This window comes from Malaclemys terrapin, chromosome 12, assembly GCF_027887155.1.
Source record: "Malaclemys terrapin pileata isolate rMalTer1 chromosome 12, rMalTer1.hap1, whole genome shotgun sequence".
Classification (NCBI taxonomy): Eukaryota; Metazoa; Chordata; order Testudines; family Emydidae; genus Malaclemys; species Malaclemys terrapin.
This window is the reverse complement of record NC_071516.1, coordinates 1,278,323-1,301,382: the sequence shown is the minus strand read 5'-3', so window position 1 is coordinate 1,301,382 and position 23,060 is coordinate 1,278,323. Positions and strand designations below refer to the sequence as shown.

The window sequence follows — 23,060 nt, the reverse complement described above, 5'->3', positions numbered from 1 at the left end:
GCTACAACACTGTCTCAGGGCAAAATCCGAAAGCATTTCATTTATTTTCAGAGATTCCATAGAGTTTAAGGGACCAGCTCGTCATCTAGTCTGATCTCTTGTATATATCACAGGCCGTTCCATTTCACCCAGACACCCACGACTTTAGTTAGCCTAAGCATTTCAGTCCACGGGAGACTAAACTATCGTGTCCACTGGCAGAGAACACGAGAGTCCAAGATGCCACCAATGGCCGAGGCCCAATGACAGGGAATTGTTTAGCTGAGATACCCACAGGATCCTAGCAGGCAAACCACACTCACTGCTGCAGATGAAGGCAAAAAACCCCTAAAACAAACCAACATCCCAGCCAATGTGATTTAGTTGGAAGGGAGGGGGACGTTCCCCATCCCAAATCTGGCAACCAGTTTGACTCTGAGCATGTAAACAAGTCACACCAGCCAGGTATCAAAGAAAGAGGATTCTCTGTACCATCTCAGAACACTGGCCACCCCATCCAGTTTCCCATCTCCAACTGTGGCTAATCTTTGGTACCTCAGAGGAAGGCAAAAACCCAGAATGCATCTGGCCAATTGTGCATCTGGGGAGGGAGTAGGGGAGGGCATCCTTCCTGATCCCTGCAGGTGAGTGGGATGAGATGAAGCATGAGATTTGAGTATAGTCACTGTCCTAACATAGAGTTGCAAATATTAGGAGCACATTAAGGGACAATGCATGCAATCCTGTTCTCCCCAAGGCCCTGAAGGACAGGGATAAACAGGGGAATTCGTACGATCCAAGGCCAGAAGGGACCTCCATGACCATCAAGCCCAACCACCGCACACATGCCACAGAATTTCTCCCAGGAGCTGGATTAAAACATATCTTTTAGAAAGGTAAGTAATTTCACCTTAAAGACTCCGAGCAATGGTGAGTCCACCACCTCTCCGATAAGCTGCTCCAATATTTAGTTTCCCTCACTACCACTTTTTTTAAAAAAAAGAACAGGAGGACTTGTGGCACCTTAGAGACTAACAAATTTATTAGAGCATAAGCTTTCGTGGACTACAGCCCACTTCTTCGGATGCATACAGAGATCCGATGAAGTGGGCTGTAGCCCATGAAAGCTTATGCTCTAATGAATTTGTTAGTCTCTAAGGTGCCACAAGTACTCCTGTTCTTTTTGCGGATACAGACTAACACGGCTGCTACTCTGAAACTTTTTTTTAATTAAATGAAAGACAGGCAACTGAAAACTTGGCTGTCCACATTATGCAGAAGAGCCTGGAAGTTGGGACCATGTGCAATGTACAAAGGGGACAGCACGCTCAACGCCATTTTTTAATGGATATAAAAGCGGCATAGCTGGGGGCACTGGGCTGTTGAAGATGCCATCTTTAGAAGGAGAGTTACAATTAAGGTCCTGTGCGCATAGAATCATGAGACATGGCTTGGCACTTCTGGTAAGAATATGAGTGCTAAGCCCCGGTCTCTTGCCAGATTCATTCAAACTTGGTTAACTATATTCTGTCTGCCTACATTTTCCCTGCTGTTTCAACTGAATATAGTTTGCTTCTTCGCTTCTTATCCCAAGCCAGTAGCATGTGTCTTGTGCAGGTCTACTGCGCACTCTTAAGCGCCTGCTGAGGCCCATTCCAGAAATGGCTGTATTTCAATGCCTGGTGCAGTAATGTCTGTATATACTGAAAAACACTTCAGGGTCCTTTGGACTGAAAAATGCTATTTATTTCTAAAAAGCGTGCTCCTTACATGCCTTCTGGGCACATTAACAACTTAGAACACCCCACAGGTCAACTTTGAAACGATGTATTGTTTGCAGCAGCCAGTAATTTAAACACTCCCCTACCAATTAGGGACACTTTTGTCTAAAACAAAAATAAAAATAACAAGGAGTCCGGTGGCACCTTAAAGACTAACAGATTTATTTGGGCATAAGCTTTCGTGGGTAAAAACCTCACTTCTTCAGATGCATAAAATGTTTTTCCAGCTAACACCCTCTCAGGGAAAAGTACTGGTAAACCCATATGCCTTCCATGCTGCACTGAAAGGCAGACCATGCTCCTGTTCCACAAATAGGGATTTCCAGAGACAAGGATGTTCTACTGACTCCAACCTCCTGCCGCCCACAGTTCAAACCCAAAAACTATCAGGAGAAACAGCTCAAGTCATCCCAAACTTTCCTCTAAAACGATTTCCACTGGAAACATAGAACTGAATTAGTGCTACAAAAGCCATGAAAGAGTTAAAGAAAAATCCAGCATTTTCCTTGGATGTTCCCTGTGTATCCAGACACTTTCCAACCTAGACTCCAGGTTCTCATTTCTCTCTCCCTCTTATTTTTTAAATTAAAAAGCAATGAGACCGTAGCTGTAATGAAGGGCAAATGGGTTGCTGGATGCAAACTAATGTACCATAGTAAGAGGCTACATCACCAGAACGAATTCTAAATTAAAACTGCACCATGAAACCAACTCCAGTTCCTCTGAGCATGCAATCTAGATCATCAGGATTTACAAGCTATTTCGACCTCAATTATACTATCTTTTTTGGGGAGGAGGGGGGTGTTCTCTAATATGCAGTAACCGAGTTATTATGACAAATTATGAAAACGCCTGGAGTGTAATTATTAATGCTACCAACACATTTGCAACAGAATGTAATTGAATTCTCAGACAAACTTTGTTAAGCAGGAGTTAAGATTTAAAGGATCATAAAAAATAAAGGAAAGAAAACTTTACAAGAATATTGCACTTATCAAACAAGCATAATGAACAATCCAATCAATTCAAGGTTAAGATAAAATGTCTGGATTTCTGTTCATTTAAAAGTATAAAGAGAGAGTTAAGATACCCAAACAACCTTAACTCTGCTCTCATAGCACATACTCAACATCATCTTAAAAGTTTTTCTCAAAATTACGTGGCTTTTTAAAACCATTTTTAAATGCTTACGGCAGAACGTGTGGGAGGCAGCAGAACATGTCACATCAGTCTTATACAACACAGAGTAGTGAGCCTTGCGGGTGCCAGCAAGCCTGTAAATAACGTATGTTTTGAAGAGCCTACAACATTTCCATATGCCCAGTTCCAGCTGTGCTCATTTTCATAGTTCTACTCTGTGATGTCAACTACTCAAGAAACACCTTCTAATTCTAACACAGGGAACTACAGGAGAACTTAAGTATTCAACAATATGGAAATGATTTACTATTTATATTGCTGTAGTGCCTTGAGGCGTCAATCAAGTCAAAGCCCCATTGCGCTAGGCACTGTACAAACATGCAGTAAATGACATTTCCTGCCCCAGAGAGCTAACAATCTAAAATTAAGTTGACAAGGTAGGTGAGCTAATTTCTTTAATTGGACCAACTTCTGTTGGTGAGAGAGACAGGCTTTCGAGCTTACACAGAGCTCTTCTTAAGGTCTGGGACACGTACTCCGAGAGTCACAGTTAAATACAAGGCAGAACAGACTGTTTAGTATAAGAAGTTAATACATATTTCAAGGGGCACGCTGAGTGCATTTCCCAGACCTGAAGAAGAGATCTGTATAAGCTTGAAAGTTTGTCTCTTCCACCAACAGAAGTTGGTCCAATAAAAGACATTACCTCAACCACCTGGTCTCTCTAATATCCTGGGATTGACAAGGATACAACACCACTGCATAAAATTAAATTGTACTTTACACTTACAGATACCTGGATGGATACAAATGTATGATTTTTAAATTAAAAAAAAAAAAGATTTCTGTATTTAAAATCAGATTTTGTAAACACATTTTTCTTTCTAAAATAAACTGATTTACAATTAAATTTGAAATTATGACAAGCTATATTAAGCCCTAAACTGTAATATATTAAAATCATTTACATTAAATGAAAATAATTTTCAGGCAGTACATTTACTGCTGAAATTTTAAAGAAAGTCAAACCACTGAACCAGTGGAAGGTCACCAGCTAAGCAGTAGGAACCAGAGTTTGTTGAAGGGTTAAACCAACTTTTGATAGCAACAGTCTCTTCTGCAGATGCAGAGAGAATATACTCTTCATTTCAGTTTATTCAACTAGTTCAGATCAATGACTAGTTCATTTAAGTTGAGGAACCAATCAGGAGTTGGGAAAAAAAAACAGGATGCTTTATTTCCTCTTCCAATGTCTGAATAAAAATGAGGTCTGAGAGGATGAGATCTACTAGGTCTACTGTCTTGAAGGGCATGGTGATCAGAAACTATCAGTTCAGTTTATTAATTACAGATGTTACTTGCTTTGTTTATTAAATCAATTAGTTTTAAATGCAAAACATGTTTCAATAAACCTTTTTCTTATATATACACAGCACATAAAGTAGTTCTGACTAATGAAAAATAATTTTAAAATGGTTTTGTGCACTTTAATTAAATTCCAGTTTCCATCCAAAGAGAGCTTGATACAAATCACAAATTAAAAAAAAAAAAATCTAGTAAATAAGAAATCATTTCATCATTATATAATAACAATAAAAAAGGAAAAATTAAGAATCTGAATAAATAGCTATATCAATGTTTAAATAAATGTATAGAAATACAGCATATCCTCCTGGTTAGCCAAAAGAATGACCAAATTTAACATAAAGACTATATTTAGTTGCAAATCAACATGTTGTAATGGTTACCAACCAATAAGAATCAACTTTTCTTTAGGAAAATAACTAAAAAATATAAACACAAAACAAGATTAAAATCGATTTTTTAAATTAAGTTTTCCTGCTTGCTAATTTAATTTAAATCACGATTAAACAGAGATTTAAAATAACTTTGATTTAAATCATTTAGACTTAAATCAATCCACCCTGACAGTACCCACTTGGGTTGATAACTAGTCTCCTGCTCTCTTATAAATAAAACCAACAGGATCACAATCCTCCCATCATCTTTAAAAAAAAAAAAAAAAAAAAAAAAACTCTTGTAGAAAGCATTCGTGCCCCTTACAGCTGAAGAACAGCATGCTGGTATTTAAAAAACATTCATCATCTTCAAGTATACTTTAAAAAAACTGAAGTAGTTTTTGGTTCAACTGCTTGAGTCTCCTTGCAGATGATGTGGTTTCAATATCACATTTTCTTGTTTTAAAAAAATATATGTTTGTCTGCTCCCTGTTCCTGTGTGACAGACCCAGACATATGAAAAGGAAGAACCATCTGACTCTACGGGGTGGGAGGGTGAAATTTATATTCACAAAATGCTGTCAAATGCAAAACGTAAGTAAACTGATGAGAGAAAGTCTTTGTTTTTCCCTACTCTCTTTCAGTTATAGTTATTTTAGGTGTAATTTGTTAGGGCTGGTCCACACTAACCCCCCACTTCAAACTAAGATACGCAACTTCAGCTACGTGAATAATGTAGCTGAAGTCGAAGTATCTTAGTTCGAACTTTCCGCAGGTCCACACGCGGCAGACAGGCTCCCCCGTCGACTCCGCGTACTCCTCTCGCGGAGCAGGAGTACCGGCGTCGACGGCGAGCACTTCCGAGATCAATCCGGGATCGATTTATCGCGTCCAGACAAGACGTGATAAATCCATCCCAGAAGATCGATTGCTTACCGCCGGACCCGGAGGTAAGTATAGACGTACCCTTAGTCTGGAATAGTTAATCCGCTTTAAATTTACATCCTACCTCTTTCCAGATTAACCCTCATGCGTAGGGAAGTCCTAACTCAAGGAACACGTTTTGAGCCCTGGCTGCTTCCTCAACGAATCAGGAAGATTTAAAGAAACATGCCTAACTTACTTATTTTAATAATACAAATATACCTGCTTTGCATGATGCAGAGGCAGAGTAACTTTGTTACTATGCAGCTCAGAAATAAGGGATAGAGTTCCCTTTGTGCGCAAATCTCAGCAACTTGCAACCAGCTCGAAAGAGCCATCAAGAAAAACTATCCATTAGTTGTCAATTTAGAATGACTTCTGAAAACGAGTCCCAAAACTCCAGCCATCTCTTTCCAACAACCTCTTCATCCTGTTTGTAACACTTGTGTTAAACCAGCCTGCTATCAATCTCACTTTCTCATTGCCATAACTCAAAAGAGATGAGCAATTTTAGGTAATGTGAAATCTAAATATTAAAAAAACCTAAACAACCAAGTATAAGAAAAATTCACAAATACTTCCCCAGAGCTGCAAGTCACACAAGCCAGCGAATACATAGGGAAGGGAACCTGTGCACTTCAGCCACATGGATGTAGTTTAAGTCTTAATTCTCCTTTAACTCCTTTCCTCTCCCCTTTCCTGCACTGGGTGCAAAAGTCATAAAAGGCAGCTTGCTACTGCTTAAGGGGCACAAAAAGGAAAAAGTTGTGAAGTCATAAAAATCTGAAGATTTTTTCCCCACCGCAGATTGACACTGGCCAGTAAGAGCAGGAAAAAAATTAAGGTGATGACCCCTGGTAAATATTTGCATGGAAAGGGGATAAAAATTGATCAGACCACATCCAATAAGTCCTGCAGTTGTCTGCCTTTGTTTCATGCTGGGGAGTGATTCAGAGATGAATGAAGATATGCCAGTTACTGAAAGACTATACCACAAACAGCTGCCAAAAACTAGAAGGCTAGCCTTTAACAGACACCACAATCTTGCTGTAAGAAACCCATCTCTACCATCAAGCTCAAGTTAATAACCAAGGCACAGACAGTGGCAGAACATGCATTGGCAAGAACAGGTTTAAAGGAACTTCTAGCATTGCTAAGACCCATCCACATAGTCAGCTGCGCACTTCCCAATACTTTTCCATCTTGCATGTTATCAAAGCCTGAAAGGAGAACAACACCCTTTGTGCTCAGCAGAGCAATCTGAAAGCTCCCAAAAGAATCACCTCTCGAAATGTGAGATCTGAACTGTCTCCCAAAATAACTGAATTCAAATATGTTATTCTGAACCTCCTGATGACTTGCTCATCAAAAGTTGGGTCATTCAGCGTAAGACCAGAAGCCAGTGGTCAATTCAATCTTTGGCCTCTCTTCTGAAGGTAGGTCTATTGCAATTAGACACTCATGGCTGGCCAATGCCAGCTGACTCAGGCTAAGGGGATATTCAATTGCTGTGTAGACATTTGGGCTCAGACTGGAGCCCAGGCTCTGGGATCCTACAAGGTGGAAAGGTCCCAGAGATTGGGCTGCAGCCCAAGCCCATATGTCTACACCACAATTAAACAGCCCCTTAGCCAGAGCCTGATTTAGCTTGCACGGGCCACGCATGGATTTTTAATTGCAGTGTAGATATACCTTGAGACTGCAAAATGGAAGCCTGTTACAGTGGTTTTTGTGAGGCTTAGATACAATCATTAGACATGCATATGAGAACCAGCAACTCACTTCACATAGGCAAGCAAGTCATAAGACAGGATGGGAAGTGATGCTTATTTCAGTTTTGTATTATTTTGCTCTGGTTTGTTTCTCCTGGGCATTTTACAAGCTTTCCAGTCTACAGGAGGGGAGGGAGACTGCACATGGAAAGGCAGAGTTCAGGATCATGTTTCAAGTTCATTATCTTAGCTTCAGGGCATTCATTCCTGATGAACTGGGCAATGAGGAACCTTGCAAGCATTCTAACCAGCATATGATGGCTGGTGCTACGGACTTTCAACCAGAGGGAATGACCAGAGTTGAAGTTACTGGGAACAGGTTATCAGTTGCAGGAGATGCACTGGGTGAATAAGGTTGTAAATATTCACCAAGTCCACTGCTTCTCAAGCTGCACTAATTGTCTTCAGCTTCACCTGCATTCACTACACAGCAAATGTATGGCAAGTTATCTGTACACCATCATGCACCTGCACTAATTGAGACAGATCCCACTGTGAGCCAAGCTAGGCAAATTGAACAAGAGCTACAGTTTAAGAACATAACCCCAGCCTGTGGAGCCAAGTTTTACATTGATTCCTGCTTTCACTACTTCCTTTCATTTCACAAACACAGCCTGTCTAAAACCAAAGCAGTTTGTAATTTCCACATACAGCAGTGAAATCTGCATCTCCCCTTCTCCCCACCAGAGACAATTGAAAGAGATGTCTGGAAATAACTGGAGTTGGCTCTGCCCCCTTAATTACCACTGTAATTGGAAACCAGACACAGAGGGTATGGGCACAGCATTTCTGGGCAAAACAGCAGCAATATTTAATCATCGGTTTAGACCATCTGCAACTGTTTTGCAGCAGCAGTGCATAAAGTTTATGGATTCCTGAGCTCTGTATCAACAACCAGGTGCTGGAGTCAGTTTAATTGTATTCTCTGCTGCAAGAGATTCCTTTTTCCATTTTGACCAGCACTTGGTGCAGAATTAGAGGCATACCGTCTGAAATCTTCCAAGCCAAATTTGGCACTGAGGGAGCACAGCTTCTTGATTAAGTAGGGACACATATTAACTGTTCAGAGAGGAGAAATCTGAAACAATATAAGGAAAGCAATTATTACGGTTTGTGATGGGGAAAGCAGAGAAGACCAAGGGACTTTGCAGAATGGCCACAATAGAACAGGATTTTAATTATGTGGCTTTTTGTCTGGTGGAGAAAAAGTGCAGATACCCTCAATAATCATGTACTAGGAGGCACCTCTGGAGCAGGGATTATCCAATATTATCAAGATGGTTTATCCCACTAAATCTATTTCCTTTGCTTGCAGGGGTGAGAATCGGTGGACTTTGATCCTTTCCAGCTTCTGTTCTATAAAAACATAAGAACAGCCATACTGGGTCAGACCAAAGGTCCATCTAGCCCAGTATCCTGTCTTCCAACAGTGGCCCATGCCAGGTGCCCCAGAGGGAAGGAAGAGAACAGGGAATCAAGTGATACATTCCTTGTCGCCCATTCCCAGCTTCTGGCAAACAGAGGCTAGGAACACCATTCCTGCCCATCCTGGCTAATAGCCATTGATGGACCTATCTTCCATGAATTTTTTCTAGTTCTTTTTTGAACTCTGTTATAGTCTTGGCCTTCACAACACGAGTGACCAGACAGCAAGTGTGAAAAATCGGGACAGGGGGTGGGGGGTAATAGGAGCCTATATAAGAAAAAGACCCAAAAATCGGGACATCTGGTCACCCTACAACACCCTCTGGCAAGAAGTTCCATAGGTTGACTGTGCGTTGTGTGAAAAAATACTTTCTTCTGTTTGTTTTAAACCTGCTGGCTATTCATTTCATTTGGTGACCCCTAGTTCTTGTGTTATCAGAAAGAGTAAATAACACTTCATTATTTGCTTTCTCCACACCAGTCATGATTTTATAGACCTCTATCATATCCCCCCTTAGTCGTCTCTTTTCTAAGCTGAAAAGTCCCAGTCTTATTAATCTCTCCTCATATGGCAGCCGTTCCATACCCCGAATAATTTTTGTTGCCCTTTTCTGAACCTTTTCCAAATCCAATATCTCTTTTTTGAGACCATATCTGCACGCAAGATATTCAAGATGTGGGCATAACATGGATTTATATAGAGGCAATATGATATTGTCTGTCTTGCTGTCTATCCCTTTCTTAATGATTCCCAACATTCTATTCGCTTTTTTGACTGCCGCGGCACATTGAGTGGATGTTTTCAGAGAACTATCCACAATGACTCCAAGATCTCTTTCTTGAGTGGTATCAGCTAATTTAGACCCCATCGATTTATACGAATAGTTGGGATTATGTTTCCCAGCGTGCATTACTTTGCATTTATCAACAATGAATTTTATCTGCCATTTTGTCGCCCAGTCACCCAGTTTTGTGAGATCCTTTTGTAGCTCTTCACAGTCTGCCTGGGACTTACTACCTTGAGTAGTTTTGTATCATCTGCAAATTTTGCCACCTCACTGTTTACCCCTTTTTCCAGATCATTTATGAATATGTTGAATAGGACTGATCCCAGTAAAGACCCCTGGGGGACACCACTATTTACCTCTCTCCATTCTGAGAGCTGACCATTTATTCCTATTTTTTAACCAGTTACCGATCCATGAGAGGACCTTCCCTCTTATCCCATGACAGCTTACTTTGCGTAAGAGCCTTTGGTGAGGGACCTTGTCAAAGGCTTTCTGAAAAACTAAATATAAGATATCCACTGGATCCCCCTTGTCCACATGCTTGTTGACCCCCACAAAGAATTCTATGTTTCAGCTACCAGTCCAATAATGGAAGCATCACTCCCTTAACCCCCAACCCAGTTTTGACTGAAAGCTGCAAGATTAAAAAAAAAAATGAAAAATTATTATAAGTATCCACAAGTAGAGAACAGGTTGAGTGGCAAGACCAGCAGCCAAATCCATGAGAACTGAGAGGAAGAGAGAATTTCTTCATCCACTGCCTCCCAACAATACAGTTATGTTGTCCTTCAAAAATTATCCATAGCCCTGTAGTAGAAAGATCATTTCCCTGAGAAATAGGAATTCAAAAGGTTTAGAGAAATCAGAGATGATATCAAATATTTCCAAGTAGATGTGAGCAAGCCCTCCCCTCCAGATAGAATAGAATCAAACAGGGACCTATCTTTCATTTTGAAACAAGAAAAACGTGAGGAATAAATCGTCCTTTCCAGAAGAGCTGCTGAAACAAGCGAACTGAATGAACTACAATGCAACTTTGTATTTTATTACATCTTACATACAAACAAATTGTGCCACAAAATACTTAGAAATAAATAACAGAGCCTGAGAAAAATGAGAAAGTAGAAACCAGTGAGAAATGAATGTTTTCACTTGGGATTGGAAATTGGATGGAAAGTTGGTAAGATGGAGAGATACAAGAGCAACAGAGGGAAAGGATCTCATATCAATAGCAGCAAGATTAGTACTGACAGTCAGCACAGACAGATGGCTGGATGGATAGGAAGGGGATTGGAAACAGGGAAGATCGGAGACGCAGAAAGAGCAAGTTGTAACTATGCTGGTTCTGGTGGGACACAACTGAGAGTGCCAGTTCAGGACAAATTGCTTAAAGCAGGGCAGTCACAGCCCAAGGCTAGGGTTTTTCCACCTCTAAGGCAAACCAAACCAGCCAGACAAAGAGGACTTTGGTCTCACCCCACTGGCTAACCACAAGTCACACAAGCAATTCCCTTAGACACTCCAGTTTCCCAGTATCACCACCAGTGACACTCATTATGGGGACAAATGGTTATGAAAACCAATACCCCAGTAAAAGAAAAAAGGTTCTCCTGATCCCAAAGGATCAAGCCCCAGACCCAGGTCAATATACAAATCAGATCTTACCCACAAATCACGCTGTTGCCAATCCTTTAGAATCCAAAATCTAAAGGTTTATTCATAAAAGGAAAAAGATAGAGATGAGAGCTAGAATTGGTTAAATGAAATCAATTACATACAGTAATGGCAAAGTTCTTGGTTCAGGCTTGTAGCAGTGATGGAATAAACAGCAGGTTCAAATCAAGTCTCTGGAACATCCACAGCTGGGATGGGTCATCTGTCCTTTGTGTAAAGCTTCCATTTGTAGCAAAGTCCCTCCAGAGGTAAGAAGCAGGATTGAAGACCAGATGAAGATGAGGCATCAGACTTTTATAGTCTTTTCCAGGTGTAAGAACACCTCTTTGTTCTTACTGTGGAAAATTTCAGCAAAATTTGTCCAGAGTCTGGAGTCACATGGGCAAGTTCCTGCATACTTTGCTGAGTTACAAGGCGTATCTGCCTTCTCTGAATGGGTCAATTGTATAGCTGATGGTCCTTAATGGGCCATCAAGCAGGCTAGGCAGAGCTAACACCAACTTGTCTGGGATGTTACCCAGAAGCATAGCATAAGTTTGAAATACAGACAGTATAGAGCCAATATTCATAACTTCAACTACACAGAAACTACCTAAAGTCAATGGAAGTTTTTCCTCTCCACCTCAAAGTAACGGTACTGCAGAAATTTAAACAACACACCCTAACTAATGGGCTGCCTCTGTCACAGGCAAGTAAACAGAGCATATTCACAAGTGCTCTCTCCCCTAGAGGGAGATATCCTAAGGTTATAACAAATCCCACTTCCAGAAAGTTCTAAGGACTGCAGAAATAATCTACCTGAACATCTTTTAAATTGGAGTTTTATACTTACGTATATGTTGGCTAATACATGAAAGAGTTTTTGGTTTCATACTGTACTGAACTATTAGGCAAAGAACTAGTTTGTTCAAGAATGAATCTCAAAGTCCTTAGTAGCATGTGTGTGTAAATGCCTGAAGAGGGATCCCAACATTATAAATCACCATACAAGTTTCATTCAGTTGCCCACAGGACAGTATTCCAGGCTCACTGCGGTCAGGGGAAATAAGTGGTTTGCTACATCTGACTAGAAAAAGTTCAAACATTCTCTGATAAGGCTATTATGGTTGTAGGCTAACAAGAGAACAAACTTCATGAAATAATATATACTACTCAAGAGGAGGTAAACTGGATTTAAAAGGATTTGGATAAAATGCACACAAAAGTGACTTGTGCAACATAATGGCTGATAGTAATGAAGACGGCTGTGAAATGAGCATAGGCTCTATCCAGGAAAAGGATTTAGGACAATCTAAAGCCACATTTTCAACAGTTAAGAAAGCAAGAACAATTGGAGATGTCAGCAGAGTACCAATATGTTGCAGAGGTCACCCAACCTTCTGGGTAAAGCTTGAGGTGCCATATTTCAGGAATTAGAAGACACCCACAAGAAAGCAGCATGGAATGCCAGGGACCACAGACACAGTATTAGGAAATTTTATTCATATTTGTTGGAAGAGAGAGTAGACACCTCCAACACATCCATTTCTAAAGTTGAGGGCTATGAGAAGGTAGATGAACACTATTCAAGAGGATAATATAGTAGACTAAGAACCAAAAGTTCTCAAACTATACATAAGAAAATACCTGATACCAAGGTTATGGGGGAAATTTTATTACTAAGAATAGTCAGTAGGATTATCAGATTAAGTCTTTTAAAAAACAAACATCTCCTGTGTCACAAACTGCACACATCATATTAGAAATGAAGGATTTTAGAAATCAAATGTTCTTTTCACCATTAATGTTGACATTTACTTTTTGCATTTCATTCAGCTGGAATAACAAAAATAGACTTGTCAATTTCACTTTCCTGCTACAATATTTGAGGAGAAACACTACAGAAAAAAAATTTTTAGACAGATTGTGATTAAAAACAATTTCAAAAAAGTGTGAAGACATTGCCATTGGTCTTGCAAGTTTTCTGCCTAAAGTGACCTAACAGTGTCCCATTACTCTGTGGAACAGACCAAAGGCACAGACTGACGCTGCCCTATGGGGACACACAAATAAACATTAGACAGTTAATAGAAAGGTATGCAGGACGTATGACAATGACAGGCAGGTGGAAAGATCTACATAGGTCCCATGGTCCTTTCATCCCAAGACATTACAAACTCTATGTATGGGAGGGAGGGAAGGCCAATTTGTGGATCCAAGAACTTCACTAGTTTGCCACTACCAATGGGAATGTCTCTTAAGGACTGACTATTGGCCCTCCCTGGACAGCCAGCAAGATAAGTCGCGATTTAAGACAAACTGGTGGCAAAGATTTTTACATTGCTTTCTGCTGAAAAGAAAGATCATTTTGCTTGAAGTGGGCTGTAGTCCACGAAAGCTTATGCTCTAATAAATTTGTTAGTCTCTAAGGTGCCACAAGTACTCCTGTTCTTCTTTTTGCGGATACAGACTAACACGGCTGTTACTCTGAAACCAAAAGCACACGCCACCCTCGAACGTTCTACGATAAACCTTCGATACCAAACCCCTCCGTCCATTTCCAACAGTTGCACTTGACAGCTCTTCGTAAGGTCAGTGTTCGGTCAAAGTCGCAGGCAGGCGGTAGCCGGCCCGTTGAGCCGGGGCACGCCGGGGTGGCCCCACATCCAGCGCAGTTACACAGACGTGAGCGTGGCCCATTCTCACGCTTGGCGAGGCCACGGGCCACGTCCTCGCACGAGGACGCGCCCGGCCTGTCCCTTTGCTAACTCCGAGCCGGTGTCACTGCTAGTGGCCCCGGCCCCCCCCCACTGCCCCCCCCGTGGCACAAGGGCAGAACGGGGCCCTAGGCGGGGGGGGGGATCTCGGGTTCTCCCGCTGCTGGAGCAGTGTCCCCCCCCCGGGCCCTGCCAGCCCCCGCCCCGAGCAGGCTGCAGGCGGAGCCCCTCCCCCCGCACGCGGGGGTCACACACCCGCCCCCCGCACAGGCTCCGGCACTCGGGGGGGGGGCAGGGCCAGGCCTTGGGCCCCCCGGGCCCCTGTGAGGCCGGAGCGCCCCCGGAGGGGGAAGGAGCCGGCCCCGCCCCCCGGCCGCCCCTCACCTGGTAACTGAGCAGCTCACCCACGTCCATGACCCCCGCGCAGCGGCACCCGCCAACTGTCGCAAAACCCGAGGGATGGACAACACGCTGCCGTAAAGCGCGGCGCAAAAAAAAAAGCGGCTCCCCCTAGGGGCAAGCGGGAGCCGCGCTGCCGTAAAGCGCGACGGAGGGGGGCGCCACACTGCTGTGAAGCCTGCTGGAGCGCGAGTCACGTGCCCTCAAACGCAACACTCCCGGACGCTCGGAGGCGCGTGGGGGGGTTGGCGCGTGGTCGAGGGGCATGTCCACGCAGGGCAGAGGGGGCGGGGCCGTGCTGGGCAGAGGGGGCGGGGCTGAGGGGCGTGGCCGTGCTAGGCAGGTGGGGCACTGGGGGGGGCCGTGCAGGGCAGAGGGGGGCAAGTGGGGCACTGGGGCGGGGCCGTGCTGGGCAGAGGGGGGCAGGTGGGGCACTGGGGCGGGGCCGTGCTGGGCAGAGGGGGGCAGGTGGGGCACTGGGGCGGGGCCGTGCTGGGCAGAGGGGGGCAGGTGGGGCACTGGGGCGGGGCCGTGCTGGGCAGAGGGGGGCAGGTGGGGCACTGGGGCGGGGCCGTGCAGGGCAGAGGGGGGCAGGTGGGGCACTGGGACGGGGCCGTGCTGGGCAGAGGGGGGCAGGTGGGGCACTGGGACGGCGCCGTGCTGGGCAGAGGGGGGCAGGTGGGGCACTGGGGCGGGGCCGTGCAGGACAGAGGGGGGCAGGTGGGGCACTGGGGCGGGGCCGTGCTGGGCAGAGGGGGGCAGGTGGGGCACTGGGACGGCGCCGTGCTGGGCAGAGGGGGGCAGGTGGGGCACTGGGACGGCGCCGTGCTGGGCAGAGGGGGGCAGGTGGGGCACTGGGCGGGGCCGTGCAGGGCAGAGGGGGGCAGGTGGGGCACTGGGGCGGGGCCGTGCTGGGCAGAGGGGGGCAGGTGAGGCACTGGAGGGGGCCGTGCAGGGCAGAGGGGGGCAGGTGGGGCACTGGGACAGGGCCGTGCTGGGCAGATGGGGGCAGGTGGGGCACTGGAGGGGGCCGTGCAGGGCAGAGGGGGACAGGTGGGGCACTGGGGCAGGGCCGTCCAGGGCAGAGGGGGGCAGGTGGGGCACTGGGACGGGGCCGTGCTGGGCAGAGGGGGGCAGGTGAGGCACTGGGGTGGGGCTGTGCTGGGCAGAGGGGGGCAGGTGGGGCACTGGGGCGGGGCCGTGCTGGGCAGAGGGGGGCAGGTGGGGCACTGGGGCGGGGTCGTGCTGGGCAGAGGGGGGCAGGTGGGGCACTGGGGCGGGGCCGTGCAGGGCAGAGGGGGGCAGGTGGGGCACTGGGACGGCGCCGTGCTGGGCAGAGGGGGGCAGGTGGGGCACTGGGGCGGGGCCGTGCAGGACAGAGGGGGGCAGGTGGGGCACTGGGGCGGGGCCGTGCTGGGCAGAGGGGGGCAGGTGGGGCACTGGGACGGCGCCGTGCTGGGCAGAGGGGGGCAGGTGGGGCACTGGGACGGCGCCGTGCTGGGCAGAGGGGGGCAGGTGGGGCACTGGGCGGGGCCGTGCAGGGCAGAGGGGGGCAGGTGGGGCACTGGGGCGGGGCTGTGCTGGGCAGAGGGGGGCAGGTGAGGCACTGGAGGGGGCCGTGCAGGGCAGAGGGGGACAGGTGGGGCACTGGGACAGGGCCGTGCTGGGCAGATGGGGGCAGGTGGGGCACTGGAGGGGGCCGTGCAGGGCAGAGGGGGACAGGTGGGGCACTGGGGCAGGGCCGTCCAGGGCAGAGGGGGGCAGGTGGGGCACTGGGACGGGGCCGTGCTGGGCAGAGGGGGGCAGGTGAGGCACTGGGGTGGGGCTGTGCTGGGTAGGTGGGGCACTGGGGGGGGCCGTGCAGGGCAGAGGGGGGCAAGTGGGGCACTGGGACGGGGCCGTGCTGGGCAGAGGGGGGCAGGTGAGGCACTGGGGCGGGGCTGTGCTGGGCAGAGGGGGGCAGGTGAGGCACTGGGGTGGGGCTGTGCTGGGTAGGTGGGGCACTGGGGGGGGGCCGTGCAGGGCAGAGGGGGGCAAGTGGGGCACTGGGACGGGGCCGTGCTGGGCAGAGGGGGGCAGGTGAGGCACTGGGGCGGGGCTGTGCTGGGCAGAGGGGGGCAGGTGAGGCACTGGGGTGGGGCTGTGCTGGGTAGGTGGGGCACTGGGGGGGGGCCATGCAGGGCAGAGGGGGGCAAGTGGGGCACTGGGGCGGGGCCGTGCTGGGCAGAGGGGGGCAGGTGGGGCACTGGGGCGGGGCCGTGCAGGGCAGAGGGGGGCAGGTGGGGCACTGGGGCGGGGCCGTGCTGGGCAGAGGGGGACAGGTGGGGCACTGGGGCGGGGCCGTGCTGGGCAGAGGGGGGCAGGTGGGGCACTGGGGCGGGGCCGTGCTGGGCAGAGGGGGGCAGGTGGGGCACTGGGGCGGGGCCGTGCTGGGCAGAGGGGGGCAGGTGGGGCACTGGGGCGGGGCCGTGCAGGGCAGAGGGGGGCAGGTGGGGCACTGGGACGGGGCCGTGCTGGGCAGAGGGGGGCAGGTGGGGCACTGGGACGGCGCCGTGCTGGGCAGAGGGGGGCAGGTGGGGCACTGGGGCGGGGCCGTGCAGGACAGAGGGGGGCAGGTGGGGCACTGGGGCGGGGCCGTGCTGGGCAGAGGGGGGCAGGTGGGGCACTGGGACGGCGCCGTGCTGGGCAGAGGGGGGCAGGTGGGGCACTGGGATGGCGCCGTGCTGGGCAGAGGGGGGCAGGTGGGGCACTGGGCGGGGCCGTGCAGGGCAGAGGGGGGCAGGTGGGGCACTGGGACGGGGCCGTGCTGGGCAGAGGGGGGCAGGTGGGGCACTGGGACGGCGCCGTGCTGGGCAGAGGGGGGCAGGTGGGGCACTGGGGCGGGGCCGTGCAGGACAGAGGGGGGCAGGTGGGGCACTGGGGCGGGGCCGTGCTGGGCAGAGGGGGGCAGGTGGGGCACTGGGACGGCGCCGTGCTGGGCAGAGGGGGGCAGGTGGGGCACTGGGACGGCGCCGTGCTGGGCAGAGGGGGGCAGGTGGGGCACTGGGCGGGGCCGTGCAGGGCAGAGGGGGGCAGGTGGGGCACTGGGGCGGGGCCGTGCTGGGCAGAGGGGGGCAGGTGAGGCACTGGAGGGGGCCGTGCAGGGCAGAGGGGGGCAGGTGGGGCACTGGGACAGGGCCGTGCTGGGCAGATGGGGGCAGGTGGGGCACTGGAGGGGGCCGTGCAGGGCAGAGGGGGACAGGTGGGGCACTGGGGCAGGGCCGTCCAGGGCAGAGGGGGGCAGGTGGGGCACTGGGACGGGGCCGTGCTGGGCAGAGGGGGGCAGGTGAGGCACTGGGGTGGGGCTGTGCTGGGTAGGTGGGGCACTGGGGGGGGCCGTGCAGGGCAGAGGGGGGCAAGTGGGGCACTGGGACGGGGCCGTGCTGGGCAGAGGGGGGCAGGTGAGGCACTGGGGCGGGGCTGTGCTGGGCAGAGGGGGGCAGGTGAGGCACTGGGGTGGGGCTGTGCTGGGTAGGTGGGGCACTGGGGGGGGGCCGTGCAGGGCAGAGGGGGGCAAGTGGGGCACTGGGACGGGGCCGTGCTGGGCAGAGGGGGGCAGGTGAGGCACTGGGGCGGGGCTGTGCTGGGCAGAGGGGGGCAGGTGAGGCACTGGGGTGGGGCTGTGCTGGGTAGGTGGGGCACTGGGGGGGGGCCATGCAGGGCAGAGGGGGGCAAGTGGGGCACTGGGACGGGGCCGTGCTGGGCAGAGGGGGGCAGGTGAGGCACTGGGGCGGGGCTGTGCTGGGCAGAGGGGGGCAGGTGAGGCACTGGGGCGGGGCCGTGCTGGGCAGAGGGGGGCAGGTGGGGCACTGGAGGGGGCCGTGCAGGGCAGAGGGGGACAGGTGGGGCACTGGGGCAGGGCCGTGCAGGGCAGAGGGGGGCAGGTGGGGCACTGGGACGGGACCGTGCTGGGCAGAGGGGGGCAGGTGAGGCACTGGGGTGGGGCTGTGCTGGGTAGGTGGGGCACTGGGGGGGGGCCATGCGGGGCAGGTGGTGCACTGGGGCGTGGCCGTGCAGGGCAGGGCTGTGTTAGCAGCGTCCTGCTTCACCCTGCTGCAGGTTGCCCTGTTGGGGGGGGGGGCGAGCTAGCCCTTTGCACCCCTCCCCACAACACGTGCTAATAATTAATCTGGGGCCTGGCCCCTGAGCCATTTCTGACTCAGCTTCCGCCTGGTGCCCGCTCGGCTCCCAGCTTGCCCAGTGCGTTCTCCCCCGAGCACGGGCAGTACGGCGCGGCCACAGTTAGACAGAGGGGGCAGAGCCAGGGCGTGGGCCTGGGACTAGATTCTCACAGGGATTTCGGTGCTGCAGCGCCCGGCAGCCCTGTGACACTCATAGCCCCGAGGTGGGCACCCAGGCTCCCCTTGATAGGCGTGGGAAGAGGTGGGCACCTAAGAAACGGATTCATGGAAACCAGCAAGCTGAACGAGGAGCTGCCAAAGCCAGCCGGGGTGAAATGCAGGGCCAATGCGCCAGGCCCAGGGCCCATGTTCACAGGGGTATTTGGCACCTAACTGCCATTGATCCGGGCATTGGGCACCTGACTGACAGGCTGGAGGGAGGCGCCTCTTTCGTCTTGAGATTCCCAGCCACAAACCCTCCTCTGGAGTCAGCCCATTCCTGTGCAGGGAGCCGGTAGCCAATGGTCAGGGAACTCGCCAAGGAATCTGGGACACTTGTTCTGCCTGATTTGGTGGAGGATTTGAACTCAGGTCTCTTGTGGTATGTTTTCGCTGCAATTAGAGCTCTGGGACCCTCCCATCTCGCAGCATCCTGGCTAGAGCCCCAGCTTGAACACAAGCCTGCACATGTACACTGCATTAACAGCCCCTTAGCCTTAGTCAGCTGGCATGGGCCAGCCACAGGTGTTTAATCCAGTGTAGACACACCCTTACAGCCCAGGGGAGTGCCCTGACCACCAGGCCATTGGGTCTCTCAAGATTGCCTGCTGGATCTGGTCCATTTTGTGTAAAGAATTAAACATTCATTGAGAGAGAAGTGGGGGGGGGGGGGATGAGAGATGGACACTCTATAGCCCCGTGATCAGGGTATTCTCAGGGGAGACTCAGGCTCGAGTCCCAGCTCCAATGAATATTTAGCTATTTATCCAAAACATCAGCAGGAGAGACTGCATAAGCCCCACCCCAGCCTTGCCAGTAGTCTGGTGGTCAGGCCACTCCCTTGGGATGGGGAAGAACCAGGTTTGATTCCTCAGCCTGCCTCGGTTAGAGCAGGAATTGAACTCCCTCCTCCCCAGAGAATGTCCCAACGGGCTTACCCCCATCTGCTTTTTGCACAGGGCAGGCGAACTCCGAGCAACGGTAGCAGCTCAGACAAGAGAGGTGGAGGAATGCCCAGCGTGAGAATCCGGCCAGGGTTCTGAGCATCTCGGTGACCTTAGCACTTAGGTGACTTTGCAAGTGCTCAGGAGTGGAGTTGGGAGGCAGCCAAGCGGTGGTTTTGGGAGTATCAGTCGTGTCCAAAGTTGGATTTAGGCAGCTAAATCCTTTTGTGAATCCACCCCGATGGTCAGCAGTGCTGCGCATCCCCCACCCCACCTGAATTCAAAAAGGGCTGTGGAGATGTAGCTCTGGCGACAATCAGGCCTTCGCAGACTTGCCGGAGGGTACCCAGCAAGTCTGCGGCAGAGCTACCATTTTGGTGCAGAAAACAGATCAACATCTGCATGGAGGAGATGTGTCAAATCCCACTGGTTACCGAGGACATGACAGACAGTCAGTTTTGCTTTTCAGCTGAATATGAAGCAATGACTAGTAGCATTTGTTGACTTTTAAAAAAAGGAATGATGACGACAGAGAGCCAAACTGCCCAAAATCTTATCAAATATATTTTAGCTGTTCTTTAAAAATCAGCTTTGAGGTAAAAATCTTTTGTAGCATAACACAGTAGCTATTACAGTTATCTCAGCAGGTGTCTACTCTAAGGACAGTCATGAAATTAAAAATATATATAACATTTTCCAAGAAAGAAGCTCCTAGCATCCCCTGTTGTTTCAATAAAGTCTAGGAGATAGCAGTCACGACAAAATTAACTCAACAAATCTGCACTCGAAAGAAGAGACAAGTAAAGGATAATTATTGGATCCTCTGCCTTTCTTTTATTGAGTATTCAGATAATTCTCCAGCTGTGAAGGCAAAACACAGTCATTCTATGAGTATTGACATATACTTGTGAGCATGATACAGTTATTGGAAAGCTTGACAAGTGATGCTAATAAATAAGACATACAGAGTTGCAAAATAAATAAAGTACATAAAGAGGTAAGAGCCTCTGTACCCTCAGTGTACAGACAGGAGCATAAACCTGGCATACGTACGAACCTCAGACAACATTCACTTTTGTATTCAAAGTGCCATTATGTTTTGTTGCTCTAACTTCCCTTGTCTCCCCTTTTGTTGCTTTTGTTCCTGTTGAATGATATTATCTGCCTAAAATGATGTTTTTCCTTTCACTGTGTAATAATACTTTGGGCATATAGTTCACCCAAAGATCTCACTGTGGTTTACACACAGAGATTACCTTACAGAGGGGCTGTGAGATTTAATTAGGTAAGTATTGACCCATATCCTGCAGAGACTTACACACTTGGACATTAAGGGGAAGTGTGTGAAGTCCAGCACATGGGTAAATCTTTGCAGACTCCGAGCCTTCCTGTGCCCATCTTGCAGGTGGGGAAAGTGAGGCAGAGAGAGGTTGTTACTAATTCATAAACTGCAAATAGCAGCTCTACTAATAGTTTGCATTTAGACAGCGCTTGCCAGCTCCCAAGTTACCTTACAGACACTATTTCATCCTTGCAGAAACCCCTGAGAGAAAGGTGGGTAAGTAGCATCATTCTGATTTTACAGATTGGGAAACTGAGGAAGAAAAGGGAGGCCACAGCAGGAGTCAGTCTCAGAGACTGGATTAGGAACCATGCTTTTTGGGGGACTCAAACCCCACTTCTTTGTAGACCCTCTGTCGCTGAGAGATTCTGCTTGTCTCCCATCAGCTTTTCAAAATAACCAGGGGGCTTCCTTACTTTTGCTTTTATTGTCTTGCCATTGGTTCCCTAATACTAAGGTCTCTGAAGTGTGCTGGAAAGGCAGAGGGTGAAACCATGACGCACAGGACAATGCAAGTGTCAGTGCAGCAACTGTGATCAGTTACTAGAGCCGCTCTTGGACATGTTCCCATCTCACACTCTGCCTGGCCAAATAAGGCTCCAAAACAACCTTATTGCTGTCTGCAAAACTGAATTCTGTCCCAGCTGCCGCAGGGCAGGATTCAATAACGCAGTGTTTTTATCCAATAAAGGGAGCTGGAGCATGGGGACAAAATATCAAATTAAAAACAAATACAGAAACAAAACGGAGTAAAAAGAAACGCCAGGGGAATGTAGGGCTGGAGGAAGCAATGTGCCCTTGGTCCTGGGATCAGAACTGGAGCCTGGTCTGGATGCCAGCAGAGAGCAGCCAAATGCACTGAGAAGTAGAAGCATTTTTCATGCTTGAGGGAAGGAGTGTTGATTCATGGGCTCATGACTGAGAGCGTCCAAAGGAGCACAACCATGGACCAATCCATCCTTGGTACAAATCCCCTAAAGACAATGGGGTTACTCCAGAAATTATATTGGCCCCACTTCTGTAACAAGTAGGTCAGCTGCTGGAAGAAAGGCAGAGTGTCTAGTAGTCAGACCAGAGGACTGGGAACCAGGAGACCTGGGTTCTATTCCTACCTCTCACTGGTTTGCTGTGTGGCCTTGGACATATCACCTAACCTCTCTGAGCGTCAGATTTCCTCATCTGTAAAATGGAGATAATGCTATGTACCCACCTGTATGGAAGCGCTTTGAAATCCTCAGTTGCAAGGTGTGGTAGAAATGCCAAGTACAATTCAACTAAAGGCTTGGGGGAGCAGGGCCTCTGCTGTCTACCCCTGAAAACGCAGCGAGTCAGGAGCTCTCTGCATAGCCTAAAACAATGTCTCTCCGTGGGGGATGGGTGTGGTTTTCTTGCACAGAGAAGCTGCTTCCCCAGACAGAGGGAAATGCCAAGTCTCTCCAGGGACTCGGCATTCATACACCTCCCGGCCTGGCACCAACCCCTGATCCTGCAAGCGGCTCCCACAGGCAGAGCTCCGTGCCCATGCAGAGCAGCTTGCAGGGTGAGGGCCTTGATTTGTCACCAGCAGCTAAACAGCAGAGTCAGGGGCACACAAACAGGGCCCGAGCCAGAGGGATGAAAAACAGCTCCTGCCATTCAGGCTCCAAGGTCTCCCCTGGGGAAGGAATGAAAGGAACTACGATGAGTTCTCTTGGAGGTGAGAGACTGAACAGCGCTGCTGTTACAGCAGCAGCATAAACCGGACAGCGCCTGCGAGCAGACGCATGGCAAGCTCAGAGCTCCTCAGCCGTACAAGGGACCTGCCTGCTGGTCCAGCGCTGGCTCTTCTCGGGCCAGAGAGCAGGATTAGTGTCAGACGGTGCCAGACGTTTTGTAAAGCAGACACACACGCTGCTGGCCAGGGACTAGGCTGAGCCCACCCCTCACTTGCTTTCCTTGTGCAAGTTTACAGGCAGGTCTGCAGAGATGAAGACTCGAGGGGCGACGTGGTGGCCCCTATGGAAGTCGATGGGAGTTTTGCCATGACCTCAGTGGGGCCAGGACTGCACCCAAAGATTGCAGCCTTCGTGGCAGGCAGG

At 49.7% G+C, this 23,060-nt stretch overlaps 1 protein-coding gene across 1 annotated transcript in view; it reads right to left on the bottom strand.

Annotated features, from left to right (window-relative positions):
- The window catches only part of CTNNBL1 (catenin beta like 1), a 97,287-nt gene extending 82,902 nt beyond the window's left edge, over positions 1-14,385 (bottom strand). Inside the window, exon 1 of the mRNA XM_054045968.1 lies at positions 14,303-14,385. Coding sequence (XP_053901943.1) covers positions 14,303-14,332 — 30 coding nt within the window. The 5' untranslated portion in view covers positions 14,333-14,385. The remainder of the gene's footprint in view (positions 1-14,302) is intronic.
- Positions 14,386-23,060: the final 8,675 nt, after the last annotated feature.